This window comes from Phytophthora infestans, genomic scaffold, assembly GCF_000142945.1.
Source record: "Phytophthora infestans T30-4 supercont1.42 genomic scaffold, whole genome shotgun sequence".
Classification (NCBI taxonomy): Eukaryota; Oomycota; class Peronosporomycetes; order Peronosporales; family Peronosporaceae; genus Phytophthora; species Phytophthora infestans.
This window is the reverse complement of record NW_003303717.1, coordinates 1,005,241-1,015,369: the sequence shown is the minus strand read 5'-3', so window position 1 is coordinate 1,015,369 and position 10,129 is coordinate 1,005,241. Positions and strand designations below refer to the sequence as shown.

The following is a 10,129-nucleotide window of genomic DNA, read 5'->3' as shown; positions in this document are numbered from 1 at the left end:
TGCTGTGCAGATCACCCGTTGCCGACTAGAACATAATCATCGTCTGACAAGCAAGGCTTTCTCTTCACATCCATCGAAACGCGTCATGCTTGACGAGTCAACGCTAATGACAGTCGATCTGCTGCGCAAAAAGGGTATCAAGAAGTCTGGTATCATCAGCTACCTAATATAGCACACAGACAGTAACCCCACTCCGAAAAACTTGCAAAACCTCGTCCAATAACAGGAGGTTCACGAACAACGGGATGAGCCGTCAAGCACTGACACGAGGCTTAACAAGTGGATGAAGCAATTCGGTGATGTGCCTAAGAACGTTGGTCGAGTGTTCTTGGACGACGTTGATAGCAAGGTACAATGATGCTTTTGTAGGGTCTAACGTCAATTGATGAGGTTAACATTTGTTGTTTTTGTGTGCTATTGAATACACAGAAATTGGCGACATGCATCACATTACAAACAAAGTATATGAAAACACATTCGACCAATTTCCTGATGTTTTGAAGATTGACGCAACGCACGGGACAAACCTGTCTAAGTATAATTTTTTTTCGTTCATGGCACACGATACGTTCGGCAAGGGCCAGTTTTTGCAGCACGCGCAGCTTCAAAATGAGCGATACGAAACCCTATTGACAGCGATAGAGGGGTGTTCAAAGCAAACAATCCTGTGTGGTCAAGACTTCAATGTGTGCTGGTGGACAAGGATTTCACAGAGCTGTCCGTTCTTCAAAAGCATTTCCTGGGGTGACAATCTTACTTTGCCAAAATCACGTGCTGAAATACCTGCGGGAACAGATTGCTTCAGCTGACTACGGATTTTCGAGGTCTCCGAAGAGCATGAGCTTACTTGTCTACGCAAAAGCGGAAGCAGAGTACGATAAATACCTCCAGTACATGGTGCATCTTGCGTCTTTTAGCTATGCTGCTCCAGTTGCTAAACTTCAATCTGGTACCGTAGTCGGTGTGGCGCCGAGCTCAGTCGGTGTGGAGTCGGGCTCAGTCGGTGTGGAGTCGGGATCAGTCGGTGTGGAGTCGGGATCAGTCGGTGTGGAGTCAGAGGTCGCAGATCATGGATTGGAAGATAGCGCTGCTCGTGTTGATGAACATCCCTTTGTGAAGTACTTTCGAAAGAATTGGGACAGCTGCCGTGAGCTTTGGTGTGCACATAAGCGCCAGAATACCGCCACACTCGGCAATAAGACCAACAACCTACAGACGAATTTGCTGTCAGAGATGCAATCAATCCCTCTTTTGTCTGCAAAGGTACGCTGCCAAAATCATACCATTGACTACAACACTTTCATACTTAACGTTGTGTTTGACAAGCAGGCAGAAATCCTAGATCTCGTCGGAAAAAAGCAGCTAAGCGACGATACAATAAATATCGTCATAGCTAAGCTGCTTGGAGAACGAAACGATGTGGTCATCGTGGATACAGGTGTTATCGGCTCCATTGACAATAAAGAAAGCCCTGTCAATACCTAGCCTTCGCAACCATGTTCGCGGGCAAGACGAGCAAGAAAATTCTGATCCCTATATGCTGTGGCAACAAGCATTGGTGCTGCGTAATGGTGAACTTGCATCCGCCTGATGTGTGCATTTATGACCCAATGGGCTCGAGCTATGTCGTTACAGTCCGAGCGATCGCAGAAAATCTGATAATGCAGCTGCCAAATTACGCACCAAGGAAATATCGAGTACACCACTACCAGGGCGATCTAGGTGTTCAAGTAGATTCATACAACTGTGGTATGTATGCTCTGCTAGTGTTTGAGCTGTTCGCTGGTGCCCAAGGTATGTGCATGTTGACAAGAAGGTGTTACATATGAATATGTGTCTATAGTTAACTCCTTCAACAGGTTGATTTTGATTCTGCCCTTACCAGTCCACTGAGATCTCCTCAATAAAGCTCGTCATGCATGGTGTCGGCCGCACTTGCGCGCTCAAAACACGAAGTCTTCACATTCGGATATACGTATACTTGCTCAACTGACTCTATTTGTGTCGGGCATGGTCGGGCATTGGTCGGGTACCGTCCGGCAGCAATAGCCTGTCTCTTCCACTCCAGTCGGGCTAAATAGCAAGTGCATTTCAGCAATATTGTTTTTCGCTTTCTCGCTTCACTCCAGGGTCTATGTTCTACCACAACACTGCGGTAGGACAATGTTCTACGCTCCGCAGGCAGGGAATGCCAATAAGCAATCTGAAAATGCTACGTGAGGAAACAAGCTGGTACATGTATTTCCAAGTAAGTCGAAGACGATCTAGTAAAGTAGGAGATCTCGTAGCTAGTTAAACAGTAAACTAAACTGATGAAACTTTGTAAATATTCACGCCGCATTTTAGGGACACAATTATTACAGCGTAATATAGCAGGGCTATAGTAGCTAATTGCAAATAGGGTCACTACTAAGACACTGAGTAGCATGTTTTCGTTGGGGAGTATTGATGTCACTTAGGTTCTCTGTCTAGCGATTTCCTATACCCGGTACGGAGCCGCCATCGCTCAACCGGCCTCTTGCTGGTGGTTGGTGGCGACCTGGGAATCCTGACCGTCCCCATCCCTTCCCCCCTAGTAGGGGGACGTGTAATTGCGTGGGTATTGCGTCACCAGTAAAATGTTTTCAACGCTGAGCTTAGTCTCCATTGTCATGTGTGCCAAAGGATCAGGGGTCCGCATATGGTTATGGACTATTGATGGGGAGGGCCAAATCCCAGCTCCATCCCATAATCATTGATCTGCACTATTTACACAACAGAAAGTGTGGTGGAGAGGCCTCATCGACGATTACCAATAGAACACATTTTCAATGCACTGTTATCGGTATGTCATATGTGATATTATTACGCTGTTGTTAATGAATAAAAGACCCTAAGCGCAACTGGAGATACAGATTTGTACCTTTCACTTGTGCGTTGTATTGACTTCTATGGGTTTCGTCCCATTTTGCGCAATTCCATACATAAAGGCCATAAATTATGGCCATCCTTTTGGTCATACCATTGGTGTTTACGTACCCCTGTAAAGGATCTGACATCTGGTTCTGTGCCCGCAGGTGGCGGCTCCATTGGACAATGTTGAGTCTGCCGGCGAGCTCTGTTCCGCCAGAAGTAGTCTCGAAGATGTTTTGCCGCTGACAGCTTCCTCTGCTTTTCTGTTGTCTAATAAATCGTCGCACAGTCTCTGGTTCATACTTTCCTGCAACGCACGCCTTGAGGCCCATGAAGAGACCTTAGTTTTCCGCCATGTTGTTCGTGGGCTTGGTGCTTGCGGATTGACTCGACTCAGCAAATATGTGCTGTGGCTGGTTCCATCGCGATCCGAACCACAATTGCTCCACTGTCACCTGTTCCGGGGTTACCTCTGGAGCCACCATCGGAAAAGAGCAAGTGCGTTCTAAGCGTCCCAGTTAGGCTTGAAGAACACTTTTCTGGCATGTACGAGTGCATGTGAGGTTTGGTATGCAGATTGACGGTGTCATATGCTGGAGACTCGTACATAGGGATGACCTTTTAAATTGAGCTGTAATATTGTTGAGCTTGTCGTAACCCAAACGGCCCAATTCTAGAACTTTCAAATTGGTAACTACGATCCTGCATGATCACTATTGTATATCACAATCACGTCACGAAGCTCTAGAATTCAATCATCGGATCTAGGGATATGCCTCTGGGAGAGACATCGTAGTTTATGAGTAGTTGTAACACTTGTTAGTTTATCAGTCTCCAATTTTCCAAACGAAGCATACGACAGAGCTTGTCAAAGTGACTTACCCGCCACCTCCAGCACGCGTGTAACTATAAGGCTGTTCCTAATCACCAGCAGCTCTCAAATAGAGTCTGTTGTGTCACTGGTTCTTTCAGAGTGAAATCAAAAGTCAGCTTGTTATGGTTGTCAGCAGCTTATCTTTAGTATCGCTATTTCCCCTCTGCTCTCCTCTTAACGATGTTTTTAAGAACTTGCCCTTTGCATTCTTCTATAGTCCTACTTACACAAGGCAGCCACCCCTCAAGTCGGCTAACATCAACTTGGCACAACATTTCCACCCATGGTACTCGGCTTGGATGATTTGACTCAGCGCATGTGAATTCGCTCCACGTACTGCCTTATTTATCATTAGGAAACCATTATCTTGGACCGAAAATACTTGATAGGGTCCTTCAAATTTCGCTTGCAACTTTGGGCGGTCATTACGTGCCACCATTATCCAGTCTTCTGGCTGGCATTCATGTTCGCCCCGTGCCTTATTCTCCTGCTGGCTAGCCTTATCCAATTGTCGCTGTTTTTGGGGCTGCTTTTTCTGCCTCGACATTAGTTGGGTAGTAAAAAAAGACATATCACGGCCAGATGCCGCTTACCTGAAAGACAATGGTGTCATCGTATGATGTTGAGCCCGTAACGTAGATGACACCACTGAAAACAAGGTTGTCATTCCTCGTATATGGTAATCTTCTCAACTCGCTGTTTATTGCCATTTGAGCGATGACCCGCTCAATGACGCTATTTGTTTCCGAATTCTTGGTTATGGTACAGAATCGCTCGACGCCATAGCTTCCCAACAGTTCACGAAATGGTCCTACCAACGCAGCGCCTTGGTTGCCAATACATCTTTCGGGTCTTGGATACCGATTAAACCACACATGGTTAGCAATTCGAGGTGCCTCGGCACTCGTGCCATCCTGCATTACCGAAATTTCGATTAGCCGAGTACTTGTGTCGATAATCGTCTTTGCGCGCCATTTTTACTGCCCCCAAAGAGGTACAACGTGTCTACAGTAATATCTGCCCACGGTCGGATCTCTACAGGCTTTGCTGAAATCCGCCCGTGTTTTGAATGTTGATCCTTGCTACGAGCACACTGTTCAAATTTCGTACCCCCTGGCAAGCTGCTTCCGTTATTCCTGGTCATGCCATTACGGTCTTTAGCGACTCCAGCATGACGTTTCTCCAGGATGAACTCACCATTGATGGTACGTATTCAATACCTTAGATACCAGCTCGAGTGATAGTACAGTATGATTTTCCCGTCTGCTTTGGCGACTAACACCATAATGTTGCCAATCGCGCGCCTTGCACAGTTGCACCGCCGCCCGTAGCAGCAGCTCGAGCATTCAACGTCCGTATCTCGACTCGTCAGGTCCTTGAAACCGATTCCGGGCCTAGGGGCTGCTGTCAGCGAACTTTAACAGTATATGCGCCAAGACTGGTTGTGTTGTTAAAATGAAATGAAAAAGTGAACATGAAACGTAGCACGAATATAGCAGCTTTTTGCTGTCGCTTGTCCGTCACCGTACCAACCGCCTAACACGGGCTTCCATCCAATACGTTTTTTTTTCACTCTGAAAGGACGAATGACACAACAAATTGAAATTTGACTTGTGTAAGCAAAAAGAAGATAACGATGAACGGTCAAGACGAGCAAGGGCCGGTGAGGTTTAAGTCACAAGGAAAGGTGAAGGGAACTATGGAGGCGAAGCCGTTTGGTTGAAAACGTGGTTGGAGTTTCAGCTGAGGCTGAACCGGGTGTACAACTTGGGTTAAAAGAAAGTGCAGACACGATGAGAGACCTCCGCGCGGTTGTCACTCAGCTTCGCTCCGGAAATGATCTAGACGAGCTTAACAAGCAATACAACGAAATACGGAATGATGAAGAGCCATATATGGAAACAATAGTGACGCCAATGGAGACTTTAGCACAAAGATATTGCCCTCCCGGAACGCGCGAGATGTTGCATGAGGAGATTCGAAGTCTCCGAAAGAATCGAAGTTTATCGGTGGAAGAATATGGGTCACGGCTCAACCATTTGTTGCACTTGGAATTCGGGGCACTTCCGGATGATGGAACCGGTTTGACGAATTCAGAAAAGTGTCGATTCTTTAGTGCTATGCCGCGTAGTTGGCAAATGCAAGTAGTAGCACAACGATGGGAGAATTGTATCAAATTGAAGGATTGGTATGTGGATTGCGAGCGAGTGGACCAGTAATTAGAAAAATGACGGCTTATTGTTGCCTATTTGCACGACTGGGAGGGCTTGTATTGCATCCCTTTTATTCTTCCAACCGAGTGTTGAGCTCTCGTTTGCCTCGTTAAAGGCTTACCCGTGCCTGGTACCCTTCCGCAGTTGGCACTACGAGGAACGATAACACCTATTAGTTTTGCTCGTGCTAGTAGCGTGTTCTTATTTCTACTGGTTGGCCTATAGAAGTAGTTTACAAGGTCCAGTTTGTCCCGGTGCAAGGGCAGAACTGGGGACTTCAGGTCCGCCTGAACGATCGTTTACTATCCTAGTAGACGCATTGTTGTGGGAGCTTCATAATTACATTTGTAGCTAGAGCTCACGTGGGATTCCCAACACCACAATTGTTCTTCCGAATTAGCTTGAGATGTAGTCATCGATTTCACTACCGGGCATCATCAATAAAATAGCTGCGCCCCCATCCACTAGAGCAGTCGCCATTTTCTAACCACGTCTGTCATCCCGGGATTCCGTCGGCTCGGCCATCTCGGGATCGGTCGTCTCGCCTGTCGCAGCTGCCCCGCGACGATCTCGAACGCAGCACACTTCTCTACAGACACCAGCGCCTCAGCAATAGATGTTGCCGCCGTCTTGAGCTTGGTCATCTCGGCCATAGTGGGCTCAGGCGTCGCGTCCGTTGCCGCTGCCCCATTACAAGCTCCGGGGCAGACACGGATGCGACGGAAGGGTCCGCTCTGAACTTCCGCCCTCCATGCTTCCAGCGACCGCAGCTTCGGACTCTGGCGGCTCCTTTGGCGTCTCATATTTCTCGGTCTCACCGGGACGTCAGCGGCGACTTCCGTTTCGCTGGATGTGCTATCATTTTGCTCGACATGCAACCGGCGCAGCACACCTCCACGCCGACTCAGCAGCGACGCCAGTCGTCTTGGTCTTGTTCGTCTCGATCATTCCATTCTCAGCTGTTGCGCCCGTCCCTGCGAAGCAGCACACTCCAACACACACGCCGGCACCTCGGTATCAGGTGCACCCAACATCTAGGCCTTAGTCGTCTAGGTCATCCCAGGGTCTGCCGCCTGGCGCATCGCTGCTGCCTCCGCAATGTTCACCAACAAAGGTCACTCCACCACAAACATCGGCGCATACGCAACTGGCGCATTCACGTCTTGAGATCGGTCATTGCGGTCATATCAGGCATCTTGGTCCCAGTCGTCTCGTCAGCCGCCACTGTTTCCGGAACAGGTTCCGGTGTAGCCGCAAATACGCCCTAAAGATCCTGTTGCATCGCATCCTGCATTCCCACCACATGGCTTCCTCCACAGCTTCGCCATCGTGCTTCGGGCTCTGTCGGATACTGCAGGTCTTCGGGAGATCTCAGTCCTGACTGACACTTCGTCTTCGACTTCCGCCGTGCCGAAGGTGGCCATTCGCTTCCGTTGATCAACCACCACAGCGCACGAGACACTAGAAAAGCGCTTCTCAACGTGACTTCACAGTCAACCGTTGACTCAACGCCATGCTTAAAGGATGCCCTCCGTAAGCTCAGCGGTCGGATTGACGTTTCGACCTCAGGCTTGGCTAAGATTGTTTTAGTGCTCAGTATCATAGCTGTCTCATCCGATTAAACTGTGTCATTATGCAGTACGTTTTAAAACCCTTACATCACAGATTCGATCCTGTCTTTGTTTTAAGAGGTTTTACCTGAACAAATCTATATCGACTATGGGATTATGTCGCTGTCTAATCGGTGCTGACTGGAATCAGTGTATGCACAATCGGATTTGGTCAGACGGGGATAGTCGATCGATACAATTGAGTTGATTTAACATCTCTATATAAATATGCTCTAAGAGCATCTCCAGCGGTAAGTCTTATCGTAAGGCTTATCGAATGCCGTTGAGACCTCGAATCCGGCGATTGAGACTTGAAGACATACAGCAACAAGTCTTAACAGCGTTTTATTCAATTTTATTTTGTCCAATTAAAGCCCGCAGTCTGAAAAAATCCTTCTTCCCCAGTAATGGAAATCCTCTCTGCATCGGCGGCAAGCGTCTGCCTCAGTGACGACGGCAGCTCCGATGACGAGTTCTTCCGTCTTTTCATTCTCCCCTCTTCAGTCCAAAAGCGCAGACCTAAGCATGGAGGGTCGAGCGCAGGAAAATGCGCAGGAAAAGCTCGCGATCGCGCCAAATGGGGAGCCAGACGGATGGCCGATTACTTTGGACCAAACTCGACGCACGATGAACGTAACGTTTGTATCTACTGCTACGACAAACACATTGCTGTACTAACTGCCATCTACTTGTCTCATCTTATCGTGTCCACAGATGATTTTCGCCGCCGATTTCGTATGCGTCGAAGTCTATTCGAGACTATTGTCAACACACTCGTAGGTGACGAGTACAGTAACTACTTCGTTCAGAGACATGACGCTACAGGACTTCCTGGTCTCTTACCAGAGCAAAACGTGACGTGTGCGCTGCGGATGCTCGCGTACGGCGCAAGCGCCGACCAAATGGAGGAGCTCATACGGATTGGTGAATCAACAGCACTAAAGCCTTTGAAGACATTTTGTGGCAGTATTATTCGTCTGTTTGGTGATGCATATCTTCGAAAATCTACACGATATGACATTGAGGTGCTTTTATACGAGAATGCTGCTCGTGGGTAGTTGTTGTTCCATCAGCAACTCCTTCTTCTCTGAAGCAGCAACGAACCGTTGCTGAATGTCGTCTGCTAGCACACCTTTTGATCGCTTTGCAGCCTTCTGGCCCTGTGGCCGACACACAACGGATGCATCGGTGCCACGTCGTTTTGAACCCGCGGTCGTTGTGAGCTGAGCTGTCCACTTTGGCTTGTCACGGAGCTCCTTCCATGCTGCTAAAATCTCAAATTGTTGCTTGTGGCGCTCAGCGTAAATCCCCACTGCCGATGTTATGTACTTTTCCTCATTCCATCCAGAGCGCTCTCTACTCTTCAGCTTTGAATAAATGCCTTCAAACTTTGTCACTGCGGGCTGCAGTTTCTTCAACCTGCCAGCAACAGCGAGTTCAGATCGATCATCCGATTCTTTGCTTTTAATTTGAAGCCAAAGTTGATACATCCTCATGTAGAACGTAGCCTTCTTCTGACCGGCACCGCGTATAGGGTCTTGGAAGGTGTATATCCATGCCTTGCACAACTGGATCGTGTCGTCGTCGCCCCATTCAGGCCCCTTCCCCATGGTTTTGTTGGAATCTTCCCGCGTATGTTGAAGTGAGTGGGCCACATAATCTATTAAAACTGGAGTTTTATCTTAAGACTTGAATCGCTACTTTAGAGCTTCAAAAAGTAAAAACCGCTGTTAAGACTTTCTGCTGGAAGTTAATAAAACTTGGTCAGGTCTCAATCACGTTACTTTCGCGTTAAAACCGGAGTTGAGACTTGCCGCTGGAGATGCTCTAAGAGCATCTCCAGCGTCCCGCATCATACATTAAACGCATGTAAGTATAAAATACACATAAGTATGTGTATTTTATATTTACATGCGTTTAATGTATGATGCGGGACCATCTGATATGCATGGGTAGCTATTGTATTTTTACTATGGATGATGACATGCAGAAGGTGTCGAATAAATATCTCGTTGTCGGTAATAGCTCATGTTCGGGTTCTTTGGCAATACTTCAATTTTCTTTTCTCCAATTTCTTCCGAATTTTTCAATTGGTCATATATTGAAAGATGCTTCAGGCAGTCTACAACGATCTATTAGATTCGTTAGACATCTGAGCTCAGTTCGGCTCTTTTGGTAGCCGCGGTGGCCAGACCACGGAGCCCCTCTTGATGCCGCGGCTTCGAATGGGCCGGACTCACAAATTGTAATAGACAACCCATGGGTCATCGGCGATAGCAAACGCTCTAACGGGGTACTCCGCATTACGGATTGGAAGACGTTGGATTCCCATCCGAGCTGCGATAGAGAAGTATACGCTAAGGTTTTACAGCAAATGTCGGTCTACTACTGCTAATGTTATATGATGATGAAAGAAGCCGTACTCGACACCGGTAAAACCCAGAAATTTGATCCCTTTCTAACACCTACCCGTAACCTGACGTCTGGCGCGGGTAGCACTAACATTATTTAAAAATAGTCGTAGTATAATACTCACTTTT

The 10,129-nt window shown here is 47.5% G+C and overlaps 2 protein-coding genes across 2 annotated transcripts; one reads left to right on the top strand and one right to left on the bottom strand.

Moving 5' to 3' along the window:
- Nucleotides 1-8,027: 8,027 nt before the first annotated feature.
- On the top strand, nucleotides 8,028-8,408 carry PITG_15588 (uncharacterized protein; the record flags this gene model as incomplete). The annotated part of the gene is made up of 2 exons (XM_002897683.1): nucleotides 8,028-8,222; nucleotides 8,304-8,408. The coding sequence occupies 2 exons, from the start codon at nucleotides 8,055-8,057 to the stop codon at nucleotides 8,367-8,369; spliced, it is 234 nt and encodes a 77-aa protein (XP_002897729.1).
- A 212-nt stretch (nucleotides 8,409-8,620) lies between these two features.
- PITG_15587 (uncharacterized protein) lies at nucleotides 8,621-9,199 on the bottom strand (the record flags this gene model as incomplete). Its single annotated transcript, XM_002897682.1, has 1 exon — nucleotides 8,621-9,199. The coding sequence occupies one exon, from the start codon at nucleotides 9,197-9,199 to the stop codon at nucleotides 8,621-8,623; it is 579 nt and encodes a 192-aa protein (XP_002897728.1).
- Between the last annotated feature and the right edge of the window lie 930 nt (nucleotides 9,200-10,129).